Source organism: Rhinolophus ferrumequinum, chromosome 9, assembly GCF_004115265.2.
Source record: "Rhinolophus ferrumequinum isolate MPI-CBG mRhiFer1 chromosome 9, mRhiFer1_v1.p, whole genome shotgun sequence".
Lineage (NCBI taxonomy): Eukaryota > Metazoa > Chordata > Mammalia > Chiroptera > Rhinolophidae > Rhinolophus > Rhinolophus ferrumequinum.
Window position 1 is genome coordinate 13,183,741 of NC_046292.1, and position 24,294 is coordinate 13,208,034.

General features: G+C 40.7%; 1 protein-coding gene across 1 annotated transcript in view; it reads left to right on the forward strand.

The window, feature by feature from the left end:
• The first annotated feature begins 542 nt into the window (after window positions 1-542).
• MICOS10 (mitochondrial contact site and cristae organizing system subunit 10) overlaps window positions 543-24,294 on the forward strand; it is a 28,819-nt gene continuing 5,067 nt past the window's right edge. The window contains exons 1-2 of the mRNA XM_033114352.1: window positions 543-694; window positions 24,048-24,095. Coding sequence (XP_032970243.1) covers window positions 631-694; window positions 24,048-24,095 — 112 coding nt within the window. The 5' untranslated portion in view covers window positions 543-630. The remainder of the gene's footprint in view (window positions 695-24,047; window positions 24,096-24,294) is intronic.

A 24,294-nucleotide genomic window follows, 5' to 3' on the forward strand; every position in this document is an offset into this window, starting at 1 on the left:
AGGACACCGAAAGAGAAGGGTGAGAGGAGAAGGAGGAAAGATGGGTGGCCTGGGCCTCCAAACGAATAAAGAGAAGGCGGAGACGAGGAGGATGAGGAAGGCGGCAGCAGTTGTGTCCAATGCTGTCCAGTGATCCAAAAAGCATCAGTTCGGTTTGGCCATAGGTGACCTTGGCCAGAGCAGTTTTGGGTTAGTGGTGCAGGCGGGAGTTCCATTGCAATGAACGAGTGAATGAGAGAGCAGAAAAAAGGGAAGGTGAGTAGATGAAGAAGTCAAGCGCTGTGCCCTCATTTGCCCTGGGAATTTCCAGGGCCAAAGCCGGGAGTCGGTGCGGAGGAAGCGCCTTCCGACTGGGCTCTGGGTGCCGCCTAGAAACCTGTCAGCCTCGCAACCCTTAGGTAGGCGCGGCTCCAAGGTCAGGGTCACCTCGGGCCTCCCCGGAGCCCGTCACCTTGACGACCAACTGAAGAAAACCGGAAAGGACGGAAGCCGTCAGATCATCTCGCGAGATCTGACGCGCCGACGCCGGCCTTCCGGGCCTGGGGCCCCGCGCCTGTCTCTCGCGAGACTTGCCGGGAACCGGAGCGCGGGGCGCCACGGTCGGGAAAGCTGGAGCTCCGGGTGGGGAACATGTCGGAATCCGAGCTCGGCAGGAAGTGGGACCGGTGCTTGGCGGATACGCTCGTGAAGATAGGTAAGGGGCTTATCGTCCCTGGCAGGCCTCGCCCGGAGCTCGAGGGTCCGCTGACCAGGAGGGCAGAAGGGGAGCCCGGTGAGAGGTCGGGCCGTCTGGCCTGTTCCAGCCCCTAAGGCCAGGGCTAGTTATCCGAGCCCGGGCGGGAGGTCGGTCACTCCGGCGGTGGGGGACACGCGCCCGGGGAGCCTAGGCAGCCGTCCGAGTGGAGGGAGTGGAGTTGCAGCCCCGACGAGGTGGGGGTCGATTTCGCAGGTGGCAGGAGAGGTGCTGAGAGCTCTTGGGGTGAAAAACAGTAGGTAGGGCACAAACTTGTGCCAGAGGCTCGACATTCTTCTTGGTGCCACATCTCCCACACAGGGAGTGGAGCCCGGTCAGGAGGCCACATTCCTCCTCAGCTGAAACAAAAGTGCCTTCTAAAGGTCATCGGGAGCCCTTTATAGACACTGCCAGGCCCTAACGTGAGCTGCTGTCATTCCCGATTTGTAACCTGATTTATCGGCGTCAGCGTAGTCTGGGGCCTGAAATCGGAAACATAGTGATGGTGATCGGGAATGAGAATTGCCCTGGAAAGTAGTCCTTAATGGAACTCCGCGTAGCCTCTTAACATGTGCTCAAGGACGACACAAATTATGAAGTCACTGCATGGAGGGAAGGGGAAAGAGGGACATTCCTTTATTGAGGGGATACTAAGTGCTAGACGCTGTGCTAGGCGCGCAGCTTAACACATTATCTCATACAGGTCACGAAACGGAACAGGGGAAAGAGATGTGCCCAGGGTCTAAGAACTGACAAAGTTGCTAATAAACGGCAAATCTGGGAATATATCCCAGGTTTTCTGGCTTTCAGGTCCCATGCTCTTTATTTAATACTAATTTTTATTGTCCAAATTTGATATTTTTGTATGGAAATCTTAAGAGTATTTTTAAGAGGATTTAGGATTGCCCTTTAATGAAAATGTAGGAAAAGAAATGGGATAGTAAGCTCCATGAAAGCAGGAATGTTTTCTGGTTTATTCATTGCTATATTCTCCAGTCCCTAGAAAAGTGCTTAATAAAAATGGTTGAGAAGAGTCAATAAATGAAGTAATGTGTCACAGCTACCACTTCACCCTTGAATTCATCACTTACTAGCTGTGTGATTTGGGGCAAGTTACTCCACCTCTCTGTGCCTGTTTCCTCATTTGTAAATTGCAATAAAAATTAGTATACTGTCTCACAGAGTCGTGAGGATTAATTCAGTTAGTTTATATATAAAGGCTTGAGTATGAATCACTTGCTAAGAATGGGTTATTCTGGAAGTGACCAAAGAAATACACAATTTTTGTTATTGTTAACAGCTTACATTTAGGAGAGAAGATTGAACACCTGCATATGAAATGACTAAAGGAATTACTAAACAATATGACATAGTAGTTAAGAATGGGAGGTAGACAGAGCTGAGTTTGAAATCACTCACTCTCACACTTACCCGCCAAGCCTCACTAGTTCTGTAGCTTTGGGTGATGTATCATCCTTAACTATGAAATGGGGATAAAGAGACAGACGACCTAAAAGGATTATGAAGATTGAAGGATAGAAAAATACATAAGATTCTTAGCATAGTGCCTGGCACTTCTATGTAATCAGTAAGGGGTGGTAGTAATAATTGTTGATATTAATATTGTTGTGTCACTGCTGACCACGTGAGGCAGTGTGTAGTTTCACGGTCATTCCTGAATAGGGGAGTGGGGCCTACGTAGGTGAAACAATTAAATGAGGCACAGTGATGTATGATCTCAGCTAAAAATTAAAAAGGGATTCAGACTCTTTTTGCTGTCGCACTGTTATAAATCAAGTAAGTGGAGTGACAGGCCGGGGTCTACCAGTAAAGCGTTTGCAAGGGAAATGGGCTTTCCGCTGACCTGTGGAGAATGGCTTGGACTTGGATAGTCAGGGAGGGTGCAAGAATTTGAGCAGAGACTGAGTTGAACTTATATAGAGGAGGAAATTGAAGCATGGAGCAGTTAAGTATCTAGAAGTGGAGGAGCTGGGTTAGAACCCAGGCATTGGATAATAATTTCAGTACTCCCTAAAAGACTGGTTTGGCTGGAGTCAGAATTGTGAAATGTCTTAGAGACATTCTACTTTATCCTGAAGGCTTTTGAGTTGCCTTTGGCTTTCTCACATGTATTCTGTACATTCAACACCTCTGTCTTAGATTAAATCAATTACTTTCTGTTCCTAAGGCTCATTGTACCAGGCTGGTGGGGAATCATAGCATGGTTTTAAGCAACAAATACTTAGCGAGCTCTCGGCCAGTCACTGCGCGAATAGAGAAGCAGAAGGCATTTCACTGTCCTCAACAGGGAATTGATGTGATATAAATGGGATTTTGGTATGATCGTTCTGGCAGTGTTTTATACAGATCAGATTTGGAGGAGAGGAGACTAACAGTACTATAAATGTGAAGTGATCAAAGTCTGAACTGTTAGACTAGAGAGAAATGGGTGTATCTGAGAAACTACAAACTTTTTTCCCCATTTATAAAGGGAAAATAGTATAACCCACTTCCTAGGCCAGCACGGTGACAAGTACATAGTAGGAACTCAATAAATACTATTTAAAAAATTTTCTCTCCAGCTAGTTAACTTTGCTTCATCTTCATTTCTTATAAAAATGACTCCAAGGTTAGAACTTGGGTAAGTGGTAATGTCATTGATCAGAATTTGGAAGTAAAACAGTAGGGGTGGGTGTGCACCTCATATACTTTAAATAACACATGAGACGTAGTAACTGATTATGTGAGGTGGCAGAAGAGACTAGTGAGAAAAAAGGTCATGATTTTGCTTGCTTTTCTGCTTACTTAGTTGAATTAGAGAATGATAGTGGAGAAGTTGAAAATGGGGTTTCAATTTTGAGGGGGGAGCTGAGTTCAGATTTTGAGGGGGTTGTCCCTTTAGTCGTGCACTTACAGACGGCGTAAGAAAGTACAGACATCTAATTTGGGGAGGCTTTAATGCAGTCTGAGTGGTCTTTGACACTATGAACATTTGTGCAGTGAGTGTTAGTTCCTCCCTATAGGCAGTGGTACTTCAAAATGGAAATGGAGACAAGAGAGAATGGCAATCTGTTACAAGATAGAGGTTTTGTAGAAGATATAGGAAGGGAAGAAAGGGCCAATGCAGGCTTTCAGTTAACATCTTGATCATTCTATACTCTACCTGGACAGACTGAAGGGAAACCAAGGGGAATGGACAGCTCCCTTTGTGGGCACTTCTCTGTTTGACTAACCTGGTTTTATTCTTTTCCCACTGGTTTGTTGAAAAATAGCTCACGTTTGGTCTCAGTGTTATGCAGATGAGTTAAATAACTCTCGGAAGCATGTGCTTCAGGCAGTGGTTCTTAAAAGTTCTTCAAGGATCTCTTACTCCGAAGCTTGTGTAATGTCTTTTTTTTTTAAACAATAAAAGATTATTTATTGAATGTTTCACGTCCACATTAATGTAAAAGCTTAACTTCTTTCCAGATTCTTTTTTTGTTTGTTTTTCTATTTCGCCATCTTGGACCTTCCTTCTGTAATGTCTTAATCGAAAGTTCTCATGTGATTTGGTCCTGGAGGAAGAGATACATTTATTTATGAATACCCCTCCCTATGCTATCATAAGAAAGGCAATTCTATTTCCCCCATTAATTCTGGTTTTAAAATACCTATTTGTATTTATTAGGGGTATGGGAGGATAGGTGTTTTCTATAATAATATGGTTTAGTCTGATAAATTGAGCCCATGGATCGACAAAAAAACACAAGCCTCTCTGTAATTGGCACTATTGTTCATTACACATCTGTTTCTTCTTTCAGCTCTTGTTCCTTTCTTTTTCTGCTCACATTTTTACTCTTCTCTTTGGCTTCTATTCTTATTCCTGCCCCTGCCATCCATTGGCATTGCCTAGTTCATCCATAAGGTTTGAGATTAGTGTATCTTTTTAAAAAATTATATAACCTCGTTAGCATTTGAGTTTCTGGGTGTCCTAGTTATTCTCTGTCCCATCACTAATTTTTCTTAGTAGCACATACCACTAGCTGGAATTTGCAATTTGTTTCTTTACTCAATTGTTTCTTCTCCCTAGAATATAAACTTCATAAGAACCAGAGACTGTTTCGTTTTCACTGTTGACGCCCCCACCCCGGGCACAGAGGAGGCATACAGTACTTATTGCTAAATGAATGACACGTATTGCTGAGAATTTTGTAGACTATATTCTCTGCCCGTATTTGCTGCTCAGTGTGTTTATTAACTGAATGAATTAGCATATAAATTAAAAAGTTCAGGTAAGGTAGATTTCGTGTGAATTTCTGCCAGTTCACATGTTTGACTGTGTGTCCTTGTACTCTTGGGACTTTTACCCACTTTTAATTTCATCTGGGGATGTAAATTACTGTCAGTAGATCTTAGTAATAAAGTAGTATTAGAAATGTTTAGGAGTAGTCAACCAAGAAACATAAACCAGCGAGCACTTTTGTTTTTAAACAAATAGAAAGTGATGTTGGTTTAAGTGGTAGTGCCAGCGTCTCACTGCAGGAAATTAAAAAAGGAGTAAAGAATATTCCATTTTATGAATGGTGTGTTCCGTTAGTTTTATGTGACGGCGTCATTAATGGCTTTTGCTAATTTTATGGACTTATTTTTAAGTTTTAGCACATTTATTGAATGCTCTGGTTTTCTTTCTCCACGTAGTTCAAGGGCTGTGCCGTTTATTTTCCTTGCAGTACTGACTAATTTGTCTTGCATATACCCACATGAATAAGTCACACATTCTTGTTAATGAGACTAGATGGTGTAGTATCTTGCCAACATAGGAGGCTTGTACTTGTCACTCTGGACAGGATGGGAGGTTATATGTGTTTTCTGTTTCCCAGGGAAAATAAGATTCTAGGCGATGAGAAAATCACAGCTATGAAACGTATGGAGGTGCTTCCCTGCAGTTTGAGGATTTCTGAGCCCTGCAGGTGTGAGTCATGGAAGCAGTGTCACTGTCCTCAGAGTCCTGTTGCCACTCTTGAGTGTTGGAGGCCTGTGCTGGCGGGCTGTGATCTCTGACCAAGTTGACGTCTGTGTGACAATGGCCAGGGCCTCAGTTGCATATTTGCAGGAGGAAAATCTGATTCCAGTGCTTCCTGGATTCATATGGAGGTCCTGGGAATCCTTAATGTGACTTGAAAAGCAGTAAAATTGGCGCTGTCCCTTTCCCCTGCATTTCACTCCCACCGTGAGAACATGGTAAGGGATATCTAGTGTTACTAATCCGGGGATTGGCCAGGAACTCTAAAAGGGGAAGGAGATGTTATGGTTACGGGTGGGGTTTCCCAAGCCTCTGATACTTTGCTAAAAAAAAGCTGTCCTTGCGAGCCAGGTGTATGAAGCACAACAGTGTTTTTCATTTTCTTAGTAACAAGGCAAAATGCAGGCCACGGACATTTATAAGCAGCCCCTAGAAGGTATTCCATTCGGTGGACTATGGTAGCGTTCACATGAAAAGAAAAGCTTTTGCTTTTTCCCTGATTTTTTTCCATGAGAAACAAATGTGCCAGTAAGTACTTCTCCGTGCCTCAGTTTTCTCATCTGTAATATAATAGTACCTGCCTCTGAGAGTTGTTGCAAGTAAAGAATAAATGAGATACCTTCTGGAGATAGATCAGTTAAGACATGACTTGTACTTGATAAATATAAGCCGCATTAGCAATCATAAGTTCAAATAACACCTTTGCTCTGATCTCGCCTATTGTGGGTGGTGTGGAAGCCTGCCGGTCAGTCTTCCAGTTTATATATATAATAGTCATCGTTAATGTATGTGCTTGAGATCGGGGATTGTGGAAAGCTGGGGTGGGCTTGGGGGTGGTATGCAAGATGAATGGGCACTGGCCTACCCTTGAGAGGCTTCTCTCCGTGAGCAATGTGTAAAGGAAGTGGTGACATTGGAATCTCACCTTGGGAGAATATGGAGGCGTGAGTTAGTAGGTGGACCAGGTGGAGGAGTGCATTCCAGGCCCCGGGAACTGTCAGGCGATGTCCCAGAGGAAAGGGACATTGGCTCCTTTGGGAACGATGGTGGTGGCTACCGTTGATTGAACACGTGCCATGTGCCAGAGGCTAAGCATGTCACATTTTTACATGCAGTGTCTCATGTAATCCTCAAAAATCCTGTGGGCTATTTTACCAAATTTGTGTGTGTGTGATAAAATATACATAATAAAATTTACCACCTTAACCATTTTTAAATACACAGTTAAGTGTTAAGTGTAGCATTAAATACATTCATAACGCTGTGCAATCATCACCACCATCCGTCTCCATAACTCTTCGTCTTGTAAAACTGAAACTCTGTACCCGTGGAACAACAACTCCCCGTTTGGACCTCCCCCAGCTTCTGGCCACCACCCTTCTTTCTGTCTGTGATGTTGTCTGTTCTAGGGACCTCATGTAAGTAGAATCATATAGTGTTTGTCTTTTTGAGACGGGCTTATTCACTTTGCATAGTGCCTTCACGTTTCATCCATGGTGTAGCATGTGTCAGCATTTTTTCCTTTTAAGGCAGAGTAATATTCATATATATATGTATCTGTGTACATATGCATCACCTGTTGTTTATTCATGCACCTGTCAGTGGACATTTGGGTTGCTTCCACATTTTAGCTCTTGTGAATAATGCTGCTGTGAACATGGGTGTACAACGATCTCAACTATCTCTTGGAGACCCTACTTTTAATTCTCTGAGGTACATACCTAGAAGTGGAATTGCTGGATCACATGGTCACTCTGTTTTTTAATTTTTTGAGGATCCACCACATTGTTTTCCAGAGCGGCTGCACCGTTTTACATTCCCACCAACAGAGCACAGGAGTCCCAGTTTTCTCACATCCTCACCAACACCTGTTATTTTCTTTCTTTTTTTGATAGTAGCCATCCTAATTGGGTGTAAGGGAGGATCTCTTTGTAGCTTTGATTTGCATTTCCCTAGTGATTAGTGGTGTTGAGCATCTTTTCATGTGCTTATCTGCCACTTGTGTATCCTCTTTGGAGAAATGTCTATTCGAGTCCTCTGTTCATTTTTGAATCTTTTTTTGTTGTTGCATTTTAGGAGTTCTCTGGATATTAATCCCTTATCAGATATATGATTTGCAAATATTTTCTCCCATTATGTGCGATACCTTTTTACTCTGTTGATACTGTCTTTTGATGCACAACATTTTTAAATTTTCGTGAAATCCGGTTTGTCTGTTTTTAACTTTGTTGCCTGTGCCTTTGGTGTCTGAGCATGAAAAAACTGTTTCTCCTTTACGCTTATACTCACAGCCCTGCCATCAAACGAGTGGGTTTTCCACACCAGGCAATTCCACACCAGCTGAGTGTCCTATCATTCAGTTCACTTCTGACACTAACAGGCTTTAGCACAGACCCCACAGGTTAAGGGCTCAGTCCCATAAGACTCCCCCCACTTCAGATACCAATCATAAGTCCAGACTGTTACCTGTGCTTCTGACTGACTGGCTCTGAATCAGAGCTTCCCACGACCCCCTCCTAGGGTTCGATAAGTTGCTAGAATGGCTCGCAGGACTTAGGAAAGCAGTTTACTTACTAGATTACCAGTTTATTACCAAGGATGTTAAAGAATATGAATGAACAGCCCAGATGAAGAGATGCGACGGGTGAGGGCCTGAAGGGATCCCCAGCGCAGGAGCGGCTGTTTCCGTGGAGTTGAGGTGTGCCACCTAACTGGTACACAGATGTGTTCACCACCTGGGAAGTTCTCCGTACTTTGGGATGTTTATGGAAGCTCGTTACAAAGGATGATCAATCATTAACTTAATTTCCAGCTCCTCTCCCCTTCTTGGAGGATGGAGGGTGGGGATGAAAATTCCAAGCTTGGCTTGGTCTTTCTGGTGACCAGCCCCCATCCTGAAGCTCTCCAGGAGTCCACCTCGATATGAGTTCCCTCATTAGAACAAAAGACACGCCTATCTCCCAGGAAATTCCAAGCGATTCAGCAACGGGAGACAGATACATATATATATGTATTTTTTTTCCTACTATTTCACAGTGTTGTATCCAATAAGTCATTGCCAGATCCAGTGTAACAAGGCTGTATTTAATAGTTTTAAGTTTTATATTTAGGTCTTTGATCCATATCGGGTTAGTTTTTGAACATGGTGTCAGGTAAGGAAGGGTCCAACTTCATTCTTTTGCATGTGGATATCCAGTTTTTCCAGCACCATTTTTTTGAAAAGACTGTCCTTTCCCCATTGAATGGCCTTGGCACCCTTGTCAATCATTTGACCATATATGCAAGGGTTTATTTCGTGGCTCTCTATTCTCTTCCATTGGTCTGTATCTTTGTCTTTATGCCAGTATCACACTGTTTTGATTACTGTAGCTTTGTGGTACAGTTCGAAACCAGGAAGTGTGAGTTCTCTGGGTTTGTTCTTCTTTTTCAAGATTGTTTTGGCTATTCAGGATCCTTTGAGATTCCACATGAATTTTAGGATGGGTTTTTCTATTTCTGCAAAGATGTCTTGAGATTTCCATGGGGATTGCCTTGAATCTGTAGCTCGCTTTGGGTAGTATTGACATCTGTTAACAAATAATATTCTATGATAAGGATATACCACATTTTCTTTATCCATGTGTCAGTTAATGGATATTTATGTTCATACTTTTTGACTATTATAAATTGTGCTATAATCAAGTGTGCAAGATTTTATGTGGACATATGTTTTCATTTCTTTGGATATGTAACTAGGAGTAGAATTGCTGGGTTGTATGGCAACTCTTTGCACAGCATTGAGAAAAACCATTGAATGTTAAGCTGAAGAGTAACATGGCTGAATTTCTGATTTTGGAAAGATCACTGAAGTAGCATGAAGAGAATGAATTGGAAAGGGCCAGAATGAAGGCAGAGAGATGGTAGTATTGCAGAATCATGCCAGAGATGATCAAATTAGAGGAGACCAGAAATAAAATGAGGGCAGAGGAATGAAATGGAGACAGAAGCAAGGATGGCAGTACAGTGGTAATATGTACAGAACTTGAAATGCTCGCTCATGAGCGGGAGCAGTCATGTGATGCGAAGCTGATGTAAATGGATGAGGGTGTTGTGGGTGATAAATAGGCGAGGCAGGAGGGGAGCCCCAGTGACATTCATTTCTGGTATACCTTGAAATAGGTCACGGGTTGTATGCAGCTCAGGCAACAGGATGGAAGTTACCTCTTGGCCCTCCATTTATATCTTCATGAAAAGACGATTTGGCCTTGTTCCTTGTTTAGGAAAGGATATAAATTACTTAATAGCCAACCTGCTTAAAAATAACCAGCAGATTTCATGTATTCATCCATTAATCAATTAAGTGTAGTTAAATTGATTGTTTCAGGCCATTTTAATGTTTCAAAAATACTGTAATGAAAGAGGTCTTGAAGACAGTTATGGAAAAAGAAAGCAAATTATTGTTTTTAAGTATCAGTTCATCTGATAAATGTGGGTTACCACAAAGTTTTGGTGGCTCACCAAAAATGGCCTTTTGGTGGCCTGTGTTTGCAAACTGATACCTCTCCATTTCATGGAGTGCTATCAGTTAGGCTAAACTAAAATACTTCAAAGGGCTTGGGTTGTTTATAGGTTTGGGTTTCAAATTAGTACATGTTAATTGTTGAATTAGTAGCCGTATTTTGTTTGTTATATGTATTTCTAAACAGTGTTTGTATGTATTTCTAAACAAATGTAAAAATACTTTTTCTATTTGCAGCATCAATATGAATAATGGAACATTGTGATCTTGCTAGAGGAGAATTTTCTGTTAGTGTTATGGAATAATGTAATTAGGCACTATATGGAATTTGAAAACATATTTAAATTTCTGTCTGGCTGTGGTTTTATGCTTTCCTAAAATGTGGCCTGAAACAGTTTATTAGTAAATATGCTGAATTGCTTTCTCTGGCAAGTGCATTTTAGTATTGAATCCAAGTAAAAATACAAATATTTACTTATAAAAGTCATTTGGTGTGGTAATATTTTTACTACGGCCATTGACCCACTCGTGAAATGTTAGGGCATTGCTCGATCGGATCCTGTTTATTTAAAGGCCAAGAGAGGGAAAGAGACAGGAAGCTCACGTTAATTGAATGCCTGTTATGTGCCACCGTATTTGATACACTAACATATTGTCCCTTTTTACTCTCCTAGCAACTTAGTGAGGAAGTTTATTTGTTTTTCCAGCAAGAAAAATAATGCTTAGAGATATTTACAGAAATTGAGAAGCTGATTTAAAAATCTATATGAAAATGTAAACAATCCAAAATAGCCAAAGCAGTTTTTGAAAAGAAAAACAGAAGTTGGAGGGATAACATTACTTGATTTCAAGACTTACTGTAAAGCTATAGTTAATACGACGGTTTGGTACTGGGGGAGGGATACTTGCGTGGATCAGTGGAATCAGCTAGTGTCCAGAAATATATGGTTGATTTATTTTTAACAAAGCTGCCAAGGTAGTTAACAGGGAAAGGAAAATCTTCTACAGATTGTGCTAGAATAACTGGGTATCCCTATAGAGAAGAAAGAGCTTCATTATCATGCATAGAAATTAACTTGAAAGGATCACAGGCCTAAATGTAAAAGCTAAAATTATAAAACCTCTAGAAGGAAACATAGGAGAAAAATCTTTGTGACGTTGAGTTCAGAAAAGATTTTTGAGGTCACAAAAAGCAAAATGTCAGGAAGAAGAAAATTGATAGACTGGATTTGGGCAAAACTTTAAACTTTTGCTCTTTGAAAGACACCATTAAAAAAACAAAAAGGCAAGTCCCAGAATGGGATAAAATATTTGCAATACTTAAAGGACTTGTTTTCAGAATAAATAAAGGAGCCTTTAAATTAATCATAAAAAGACAACCCATTTAAGAAAATGGGTAAAATGTTTGAAAAGATTATTTTTAAGTTTTTTATTGGGGAATATTGGGGGACAGTGTGTTTTTCCAGGGCCCATCAGCTCCAAGTCGTCGTCCTTCAATCTAGTTGTGGAGGGCGCAGCTCAGCTCCAAATCCAGTCACCATTTTCAATCTTAGTTGCAGGGGGCGCAGCCCACCATCCCATGCGTGAATTGAACTGGCAACCTTGTTGTTGAGAGCTCGTGCTCTAACCAACTGAGCCATCTGGCCGCCCCTGAAAAGATTCTTCACAAAAGAATTTATACTCATGGCTGAGAAGCGCATGAAAAGATGTTCAGCATCAGTGGTCATTAAGGAAATGCAAATTAAAACATAGTGAGATGCCCCTAATCATAGGTGTGTGCCCATTAAAATAGTTAAAATTAAAAAGACTGACAAGAGGGGTAGTAGATTGGTTGGGGGGTTATCACTTTATAAGGGGTGTAAATGTCTAACTAGTACATTGTTTTGTGCACCTGAGACGAATTAAAAGAAAACACCTGACAACACTGAAGGTTGAGCAGGATGGGGAGCAACTGGAACTCATATACGATTGATGGGAAGGAGTCATGGTACAATCACTTTGTACAACTTCTAGGTGGTTTTTATAAAGTTAAACATACCATTTAGTCATTCTATTCCTAGGTATTTACCCAACAGAAACGCAAACATGTAGCCATACAAAGTCTTGTGTATGAGTGTTCATACCAGCTTTATTCATAATGCCCCAAAACTGGAAAGAACCCAGAGGTCATCAATAGATGGAGGGATAAACAAAATTCGGACTGTCCATAGAGTAGGATATTCAGTAATTAAAAATAAAACAAAAAACTACTGACACATAAAACAGCATACATACATTTCAAAATCATTATGTTGAGTGAAAGAAGCTAGATGCAAAAGAGTGTCTATTGTCCCGGGTTTTGGCACAAAACAGGAGTACCCTCATACTTCGGAGATACTGTGCGTTCAGTCCCAGACCACTCCAGTCAAGAAGCGTGATAAAGTGAATCATCATCTTTTTGCTGGTGGAGGGTCTTGCCTTGGATTTGTTGAAAACGTACCATCTGTGAAGTGCAGTAAAGCAAAGCACAATAAAATGAGTTGTGCCTGTATATACTGTATGATTCCATTTATAAAGAAATTCTAGAAAATGCAAATCACTCTGTGATGACAAAGTAGGTAAGTGATTGCCTGGCACCAAAGGTGGAGGGATGGATGGGCTGCAAAGGAGCACAGGAAACTTTTGGGGCGCGGCGGTGATAGCAGTATTCTTTGTTTTTTTCTCTCTTTCCCTCAAACTTTGTTCTAATGAGTTAATAGCAGTATTTTGTGTCTTGATTATGGTGGTGGTGTCACAGGTATATATATCTATCAGACTCATTGAATTGTACACTTTAAATCGGTGTAGTTTATTCTACATAAATTGTACCTCAAAAAATTATTTATAAACCAAAAAGATAAAAAATGAAATGAAAATGAAAAAGATGAAAAATACTCAGTGTTGGTGAGATATATGCAACCAAAACCCTCAGACCAGCAACTAAAAAGGACGGAAAATGAAGAATATAAGAAAAAGGAAAAAACAATAATGAGAATGACTTTATAAAAAGCATAGCTCATAATTTCAAGGTCCTTTTTTTTTTTTTAACCAAATGCATGCTTGTAAAAGAAAATAAGACAAACTATTACAAAGGAAAAGTCCATTGGAATCGATAACTATTAACAATTTAACTTGTCGTTTTAAAAAGTAAGAAGTGGAGAAAATGAATTTAAAATGCTTTTTAGACAGCATGACATGAACAAGAAATAAAGGATAAACTTGAGTACAAATGAGGAAGAATATGAGATATGAGAATAGGAGTCAATATTAATGGATAATGGGGAGTTGAATAGAAAAATGGTGCAAAGCACATCTGGGAGAGAGGGCAGGTAGGCAGGCAGATCACAGTATGGCCGAGGGGCTTGTTTAAAATTACACAGACTCTCCAAGTTGCTTTAATTATGCATCTTTAGGTAGAATTTTTAAAGCTATTTGATTAACAGTTTACAGTGTATATAGGAGGAATCGAAATCCAGTGCTTTCACTTCAGATTTCTTTATCCAATCTAAACCTGCATTAGAATGCTTGGGATAACTTAGAATTATTGTAACACTGACATAATTGTTGACAGATTTGTAGACTTACTTAACTTTGACAAATGTTTACAAGTTAGAACAAATGTTTCTGATTGTTTGTCAGAACCTGCACATATAAACCACTCAAAATTCCTGTTTGATAGATTCTAAATGATTAACTGAAGCAAATGATTTAAGCAACATAATTCACTTTTTACTAGGAAGGTAGTACTAAGAAAGCTTCTAGTTTCTTGGCATCATTTCAGATAACTAAATTGAAATCCATTAGTTGTAGGAATTTTTTTTTTTTTTTACGATTTCAGCATGGGCCTATATGTGACAAACCCTGAACTTGTAAGCTCATAAATATCCCACTCTGATTAGAAGAAATACACTGTATACTGCTCCAATCATATATTGTCTTGACATTAAAATAAATGCTGCTAATCTTGTGTATTCCCAGAAAAGATTGGCTGTGACCATTGAAAAATAACTTATTTTTCTCCTTGTTCCAGCTGCAACTTGAAATTCATTGTATTTCAGCCTATAATTTCCTTTTTAGAAGGCTTTTTCTTCCCTTCCGTTTATGAAAACTAAATTCTTGGTTTCTTAAGGTATGCAAGCCCGTTGATTCGGAAGGGTTTATTTATGGGGCTTTGTAGAATAGTGATGCGTTTAAGAAAGACTGTAGAATGCTACCGTAATATAAAGTTGTCTGGGTGCTGTGTCCTGGCCTTACAGTCTCGGGCACTTGATTAGAACCAGATTTGAACAGCAAAGAAAAAGTTGCTTGCTCACGGAAGCCCCAAGATTCAGGCGAGTCCTTCTGCCACCTTTGCAGTGCTGATTTGGGATAGTCAGCATTCGCACCAACAATACCTTAAATGTACAACCACTGGATCCCCTTTTCTGTCTCTATCTGTCTTTGTCCACGACTACTCGTAGCTTTACCGAAGGTCCATTATCTCAGAATCATCAGTACATGTTGTCACTCCCACTCCTCAGGAGTTCCTGATCCCTGGTCAGAGACATGCTTTAACCTGCACCGCTTACCTTAGACACCGTCTTCCATTTCTGTCTAGAATGGAATACAGGGAAGGTAGAGGAAGGGCGTTGAGGAGAGACCAAAGTATGGAAGACAACATTTTTTTCAGTCGGATGGGTAGAAAAGAGAATCTGAGGTCCTTGTGGTCCATTTCTCTTGCCACTTCCTCTCCCCCTCCTTTCTCTAGCCCTCCAGGATGGTTTGAGTACCCTGCTGTAGTGCTTCTAGTACATCCTGATTCTGTCATTGTACCTTGTACGTTACCAGTTGGCTCCCACAGTAGGCAGAACTGAATGAGTGTAGGAAGTTATCATTCTCCAGGGCCTAGCATAGTGCCTGGCACACAGTAGGTACTCAGTTTGTATAACTAAGGAAATGCCCACACATAGTGTTGGCCAGGATGAATTTTGAAAGGTGTTTAGTTTCCTTTGGTAAGTCAAAATTAATGATTCTAATAGCTTCATATGTCTGTGGGGAGGCCACCCTGGCAGTGTAGCATGGCGACCAAGGACCAGGCCTCTGGAGTCAGACTGCCTGGGTTCAAATCCCAGATGTGTGACCTGAGGCAAGTTACTTAACTTCTCTGTATCTCAGTTTCTTGGTCAATAAAATGGGGCTAATAAAAAGAAGGTTACTGTGAGGACCAAAATGAGGTAATTTAATCCTGAAGCATACATTCCTAGTGACTGCTCTTTATCATACTGTATGGCCTTCCTGAAAACTATTGATGCTGCATTTTTATAAATCAAGTTACATTGCAGATTTATTAAGAGAATTTGGTATTAAAAGGTTACTCGGTGACTTATGAATAGCACCAATGTTTTTACAGTTATCCAGGTAGAAGTTTTCAGCCTTTTCTTTGACAGCTTTCCCCACTGCAGCCTCCAAAAGCCCAGATACACATACATACACTTAATCAGTTAAGTCCTGTAAATCCTGCCAGCAAAATGTCTCTTCCTTTCCAAGTAATCCTACACACCTTAGCCAGATGAATCTTCCCAAAGCACAGCCTCAGTCTTGTTAGCCTGTTACAAAACTCTTCAGGGACGCCCCCTGCCTACTGAAATAAGTGCTGTGTGGACTCCTTGGCCCAGCTTCTGGCGCCTTCAGAATGGCCCTCACCCCTTCCGAGCCTTATCTGCTGCTCTCCTAGGACCTGCCTCATGTGTCAGCTAGACTGCCCCCCACCCTCCAAAAAAACCTCTGGCTGTTAAAAGTCTACCATTGAAGACCACTCAAATGCCACCTTTTTCATTTTTTTTAATATTACATTTATTGGATGACACACCTCTTTCTTAAAGAATAAAAAAAAAGTCTTCCCAGCTAAATGTGTTCCCACCCTCCTCCTCTGGACCAGCAGAACATGTTCCCCTCTCAGGACGCTGAGGAGCTGCCCTCGTCCAGGTTCCTAACTTGTTATCCCTTCTTGGTCACAGGCTGCCCCGGGAAGAGACTGCCTTACTTATTTCTGACCCTGGTTGGACCCGGCTCTCTTGCCCTTCAGTGCTCAGTAAATATTTAAACTTTGGATTTGTTCTTGAAATGCTTTTTGTGGGAGAAGACAAGTACAGTTACTATGTGCAATGCACTGTTCCTCTCAACTTTCTACACGGTATGCCGTTTCGTCCTCACTGTTCCCCAGTCGGGTAGGCACTGTTATGTTAGTATTCTGATTTCCATATGGAGAAACTGAGGCCTGGAGAAGTTATATCATTGACCCAAGGACTGAGACACAACTAGTAAGTAATTCTCAACCAGTGTTCTCAATCAATTTTAACCTGGCTTACCCACTCGTCCACAGTGTCTTGTAACTGAAGTATAAGCACGGTGGAACACTGCCCATTTTTCAAACAGTCAACACTATGCACTTACTTGAGTGATGTGCTCCAAGAGTGAAAAAACTTCTACTTAATAAATGCTAATAAATGGCGATCAAGTAAACCTGTAAGGAAAAGAAAATATTGGGACTTGTTTCTCCCTTGAATTTTTCATTTGAATCAGGAACAGGCAACCATGTAACAGTGTAATGAGGTGTACGTGGGGTATAACGGAGCCCTGATCCTTAACATTTGCTCACAAGGATGAGACGAATCCAGTCACTGATGTTGACGAGGGGGGTAGAGGCATTGGAGGGGTTGGGAGGGAAGGGACTCGCTGGAAAATAACCTTTCGAGCAGTTTGGGGTCGTTTGGGGTAATTTGTCAGCTGTCAGCCCACTTGGATTCATGTTATCTCCAGCCATGCACAGGGAAGTATTTTCCAGCTTCATTTGTTGCCTGTTTCTCCTTGATTCTAAGTAATTTCAGCTTTTTGTTACCACTCCTGATAAGTCAACATCTGTAGTTTCAGTTGTTTTCTTGAGGGACTGAAGAGTGACATAGTCATAAATTACCCGTGTATCATGGGACAATCCAGAAAGACACTTTGTTGTCATAGGTAACAACAGAGTGGTCCCTGCTGCTATGCTGACCTCTCCGTGAGGTTTGTCTAAACCCCTGTATAGGAAAGAGCCATCCATGACTTTGGAGGCAGACAGCCTGGGTTTGAATTCTCCTTTTGTAGTTGCGTGTGCTTGGGTAGTCACTTAACCCTTCTACGTTGTTTCCTCTTCTGTAAGAGAGGATCACGGTACAGCTAAAAGGTGGTTCTGTGGAGCAAATGATAGAATGTATGGAAATGGATACAGTGCCTGACACTATAATGTTAGTACCTCCAAAGCACCCTACGCTGCCCCCAGTAAATGTAATGTATTGCATCTTTTATTGTGTTTATTGGAACTTATTTCTGGCATTTTTTCGTCTCCCTTTAATAATTAGTTTTCAGAGCTGCTTCTCATTTTCCTACATACTCTTCCCACACATGAATTTACTAATTATATTTTCATGAAATGCGTACACCTGTGTTTCTTCTTTTGCGCAATCTTGGAAACTAGTTATGGCCGTCAGGATTCTGAAAGTTCGAGCATGTGCTATATGCACTCATTTAAAAGGACCCTTTTGTGAATTTGGCTTTTCTTGAAACAGAGCACACCGGTAATGCTTTCCACGTTTACCTTCCCTATCTGTACTCCTTTCTGCTGACTGGTTTGCTTGTTCTGGTCGGAATGCTGGCAATTGCTGCCCACCTGAGAAATTCCTACAGATGTTCCAGCCTCTGTCTAGTCTGGATAAGCCACAGGAAGGTTAAGATCTTGTAAAATAGCCACCTTCTTAGTCTATTTCCTCTAGACCCTGCAGCAATGTTGACTTTTGAGAAGCTGATTAACACAGACCGAGTTTACCATCTCTGGGTCTTTGGTCTGGCACACGTTCTTGGTTAATTCTCAGGGCTTGACATTTACACATGGACACCTGGGACAATCTGTCTTTGCTTCAAAGGATTAAGTAACACAGTTTGGAGCTGACTTAAAACTATTTTTTTCCCCTCGTAAATTGGGCCCTGAGCATCTTTCATAAATCAGGAATGTTTCTTGGAAATGTAATTCTCACTAAATTTAGTCCCAAGGGTATTTTTCTAGAAAAGCTCGTTCTTGTTTGTCGTAACAAATGCTCTTCATAATTGTAATAGCATTGATAGAAACATGATTGAACAGGAAAACATGTCCATTATAAATAGGTCAATTTGATATTAATCCATGTTCAAAGCATAAAAATAGCTTTATGAAACACAGACAGCTCTAGGAAAATCTTTTATATTTTAAAGCAAAGTGTTCTAGTTCAGCAGTGAACCTGAAGGAATCCCCCCATTTAAATATGTGAGGGTGGCAAACAAATGTATACACATTTTAAGAAAGGAAAAAATAATTACGCTGATGGTAACCACTTTGAGCACCTCTTGTAATCGCAGAAGTCAAACGTGACTTGTATTCATCTTTTGTTATCGGTATATATTGAGTATTACAATTTCAATACAGTGTTTTCCTTTCTTCAAATGTAAATACATTTTTTTTTGGTACCCTCTGTATATCAAAACCTGATGTATTATTCCTAGAAACAATTGCTAATGCCAGTGAAATATAGTCAGTTATGCAAAGAGTGGGGGAAAAGGTTCTGATTCTCAGCTGTGGGTCACCCACAGCGTGATCCTAAGCGAGTTGTGTTTCAGTAGAGGATTTACTATTGCATTGCACTTTTGACTTCTTTTGGGTTTTATTAGACAGGTAGCAGAACTTACTGGCACTTACTGAATTGTGTCAGACACTGCTCGGTACCTTACATTTTCCTTGCACAGCAGCCCTCAAGGTTGTTTTCACTTTGCAGATGAGCATGTTGAGGCTGGGCGAGGTGAAAGCATTGACCTGAGGTCAGAGTTGCTGGTAAGGAGTCGAGCAGGGGTTTGAACTAGGCCTGGCTCCTGTAACATCAGTGCACGTGCCGGTCCACGCAGCAGGAGAGGAAGGGAGCCTGTCGTTTTTTGGAAGCTGTACCTTGCAGACATTTAAGAATAAAGTTGTTTGGCCCAGGGCTTCCAGGATCTTAAAAACTTGCTTGTGATTCCGGTAGCTCCTCATACTTGTAGACTGCCAGTTGAATATGGTCCAGTCTTTGCTCGTACGTCTTGATGTAAGTTATTATCAAAGTAAAATAGAGTTGCTTTGCAATTTTAATTTTTAGATGCGAATCAAATTGATCACTATACATTAGGCTTATGAATTTAGGAGCTTGGTTTAAAAGTGTTAACTGTAAGCTGGAGTGAGATCTTAATTATCACATAAATAACATACTAAACGGACCAATAAAATGGGTCTGTGATCTTTTTTTTACCCCCCTCTGAAATTTTATAGAAATCTTTTCTAAGAGAATTTCTGAGGATTTTGTTTTTCTGTGCCTCTCCGAATGGTGAATTATTCCTCCTCAATTGAAAATCCATTGGCCTGTGCCCTCCACAACTAGATTGAAGGACAACGACTTGGAGCTGATGGGCCCTGGAGAAACACACTGTTCCCCAGTATTCCCCCCCAAAATTTTAAAACAAAAAAAAAGAAGGAAAATAAAGAAAATCCAATTGCACCGTTGACTCAGTTGATTCTGCAGGCGCACGTATTGCTCTGACTTGTTCTGTTTAGGGGCTGGCATCCAAAGTCCCTTTGTACCCCAAGACTGCAGTCAGATTATGTAGCCTGTTTGTTAGTTCTTGCTGATTGTTTGCTTCCTGATTATTTGCAGTGAAGTAAAGCTTGATGGTATGTGGCATGGTCAGAGCAAAGATTTTTCTAAATAAAGTTGCATTGACTACCTGGAAATTGTCCATATGTCACAGTAATAGCCATCAACATGTATTTCCGCCTCTTTCTTACACAAACTGGGGCTTAAGGTGTATCCTGGCATACTGCTGTTGTTACTCTTTTACATTTGGTATAAAATCCACTTGGGCATAAGATAAGGCAATATTTTGCATGTAGTCAGTGGGAGTGCGTTCTGTTGTTGTGTTATTAAAATAGTATCGGATGAACTGTTAGGGAGTTGCTCCTTCCTAAAAATGTGTTTTTATCTAACCAGCCAGTTTTATGATGTCCTTTTGGGCACCAAGCATGCATTAAAGTGCAGGGTTAGATTGATTTGGAGTAATTTCGTTCTGAAAGAGATGGTGCCAATTCTTTTTCCTCTCCAAAGAAATGGTTTCAGAGTATGGGCTCCTTGCCTAATGTCAATTCCATAAGGCTCCTCTGTTGTGGGTTTTTCTTTTTCTTTCTTTCTTTTTCTTTTTTTGCCTTGCCCCCCTCCTTCCCCCACAAGTGGACTTTGCCATGAGGAAGCTATGTACCTATAATCAGGCATTTCTTTACTTTTAGGATTATTTGTCATTCCAGACAGCATGAACCAAAAGCACAGGCTTGAGTGGGGGGAGGCAAAGTTCTATAAACTGTATTCATAGTTAAATATTTGCTTCCAGGGAAGGTGAAAAATGCTTTGTACTTTTCTTTTGGCTTTTTTCCTCTAAGGGAGCTTGTCATGCAGCAACAGAAAAAAGTGGCCAAAGGCAGAGAAAGCTCTTCTCTTTTCCATGTTGGTTTGTTTTTATTGTACGACAGACCTTTCATGTTTTATTGTTATGAAGTTTAAACCTGGCCTAGAGGTGCCAATCTTTAGTGGAAACAGCTGCAGAGTTGGTGTCCCCTGATCAGGTGGGACTTTCTTTGAAGCAACATGTTGCCTTTTAAAAGAAAATTGAGCATGTGAGAACTTGAACCTGTTAAACTCATCAGCAGTTCCACCATTGTTTATCTCTTAAATAACTGAGATAGCTGACTTTAAAACATTGGCGTTTAAAAATCATTTTTCGCATTACTTTTTTCTGAAGAGAATACTCTTGCTATTCTCTGTCTTAAACACAGAAATGGGGGAGGTATCACTTAAGAAGTAAAGCTATAGCCGCCCGGTATAACTCGTATCATAGAGCACACTCCGTCTTTCGGCGCGTCTGAACTGTGATTGTGAGCTCATATTTATACTTACAGATAAATGTCTTTCCGAGGAGCAACACGAGGTGGTTGGGCATATACCTGAACTGAAACGAAGTCTAGAGGTTACAGATTTTCTACCCTCATGTTGACGGATGTTGAAGCAGTTCTCTCTCCTCTTTGTGGGTGAGCAATACTGCTAGAAGTGGCCTCAGCATCATTCTTGGTCTACTGTTAGGAAAAGCTGAGCATCAGAGAGCTTTCTTTCCTTGGGGGGAAAACAGGAGAGACAGGCATGGAGTCAGAGGGACAAGAAAAATGCTGAAATATTTTCCTTTTGGGCTTTTGATTTGTTTGCCAAAACATTGCCTTCCAGATGGAGAAGACCGAAAGCTCTGATTGTAAGCCATTATGTTTTTACTGGCCTACCTCCCCATCCCATCGCCTGGTTTGAAATCTGTCAGCCCGTCCAAATCCTTTACCTCATTTTCTAGTACCAATTTACTGTCTTACTCATCTTCCAGCTGCGAGGGGGTGAGGCAAGCCTCTTTGAAATTGAACCCGATGCCATTTTATAAACCGAGCAACAGCAGAGCCTTGCCAAGGAGTATCAGTCGCGATAGCCCCCATTTCTCTGAAGTTCTCGAATCAAGCCCACCAGGTAGACTTGTGTCTGTGACATGTGCGGTCAGATTAGTCTGGGAATGAATCTGAACAAGCCCTTTTGGCCTTGTGTAGACTTGTTACTACCCCGGTTGCCTAGCGTTCTGGGCTGTTGCATGGGAAGTACAATTTATTTTTTGGCTGTATCTTACTGTACTGGCAGTAGAAATCTCGACGCTCCAGTTTCCCTTGGGAAGTAGTGATTGTTTGGGGGTTGAAATCATAGGGGAATCCAACGTCAGGACATAGTGGGTATAGTGGCTTTGGAGTCTGGCAGGCTTGGGCCCAGTTCACTGCTCTACCACTAACTAAGCAGAGCAAGTTGTTTTCTGCATCTGGAAAATGGGGACTAATACCGTATCACGTTGTTTGGTTTAAAAGATCATTTGGGAGGGGGAAAAATGTTGGGTACTCCTGGGAAATACTGAAATGTTAGTTCCTTTTCCTTTTTATTATGTCAAACTTGAATAGTTTAACTGTTATGGTCTGTAAACTGACTGGTTTTCTACCATTTTATTAAATTATATGCAAATTGGGATAACATGAGTGATTTTCAGATACTGTGTGTTAAAGTTGGGTAGCAAACTAGGACCTAATGCGGGTCTATTGGACAGGACAAAGTAATGATTTTTAATTAAAATTCATATTTATATAGGATACAGTCATAGGAAAGAAAGATACACCATGGCCGCACATATATGGTAGGGAAGAATTATCAGTAATCATTCTGGGTAAAGAGCATAGATACTTTCTTCAGGCCAGTATCAGCTGGAATGTCGCATAGGTGGATCAAAAAAGATGTGGTTTAGCTTCCTGGCTGGTGATGAATTTCTCTGTTTTTGGAGCAGAAAAGGTCAGGTTGGTTGACAGAGAATACTTTGAATATTCACACTGCAGTAGCCTAAAATCATGGTTAGACAGAGAAGAAGCTCTTGAAATTTCAGTAGCACAAATTTGAAAACCATTAAGGCCAGTGAGAATTGGGACTTTTCTGTGGTGCTTAATGTAAAGGCCTTAGTCAAGGGTTATGTGTGCCCATGGCAGACAGTTAGTAACCAGAATGTTCCACAAGGTCTGAAAACAATTGTCAAGCTGACGTAAATAAAAGTCAGATTTGGTTCTCTTCCTTGGCTTGTATAAATTTTTTGATAATAGGAAAATAAGTTCACCTCAAAGTTTGGGACATGTATCACTACAGTATGTAAGGTGATTTTTTTTTTCCCTAAAGTGGTATCACAGACAAATATTTTTATTTTAATAGTTCTACATTCATCTGAACATACCTTATGGAAAAATATATAGCTAGCATTCAAATCTATGATTTCATCAATATTATTATTTAAGTTGAGGCTAAAGTTATTTAATTAAATACATCCATTGATTTTCTTTTTAAAAAAGAAGACTATTAAGTAAATAATTGTGTAGGTGATATGTAGATTTAGCAAAAATTGAATGACCAGGGTTTGAGAAATACTGGTAAAAATGAGGATTTGGTCTTTTATTCCAAGCTCGGATTCTTGGGAAGTTTAATTTAAAATTCGGTACTTAAAATTTATTTCTACCAGACCATTAAAATGGGCTCACGTGTGTTCTTTTATTTTGAAAGATAACGTGGTTAAATTGCCCTATGAGTAAAATGAGGGTAGGGGATTAAGCTCCACATTTGGGACTTTTGAGGAAGTGCGTTCCGTCCGTCTGGACGCTCTGACTTGTGACAACCTTTAGGAATTGTTCTGGATCACTCCTTTCCATCTTCCTCAAAAAGTAGCCATCACCCGAAGTGCTGAAAGGACAAACGGAGCTTCCTATTGACGTTTTTATCTGATGTTCTGGCTGTAGCACCCCTACTCAGACGGGTAGGAGAGCCCCAGATGCTGGCAGCTGTTCACAAGCAGTGCAGGGAGCATCTCCTCAAGAATTCTTGGCTTATTCCCCACCCCCAGACTTGTTTAGACAGAATAGGAAGACTTTTTATCCCCTATTGTGGGCAGGGGACCAACGACATCTATAAAGCTCCTGACAGTAAGAAGGAAGGTTGGAAATGCGAAAATCAACTCTACCAAATTATGGGGGGGGGGGAATCTTTTACAGATGTTCACGTTTATGAAATATTTATTTTATTTTTGTCAAGTTACTATTATGAGATTTACCATGCTTTTTTTCTCCTTTGCAGGTACTGGTTTTGGATTAGGACTTGTTTTCTCACTTACCTTCTTTAAAAGTAAGTGTGTCATTTAACTCTTTTTGTTTTGTCTGTCCTTTTTAAAAATTATTCATTTTCTTCAGTTACAGTTGCTATTCAACATTATTTTATATTAATTTCAGGTGTAGAGCATAGCGGTTAGACGTATGATTTACAAAGTGATCTCCCCAATTAGTCTAGTATCCACCTGGCACTATACATAGTTGTTGCAACATTA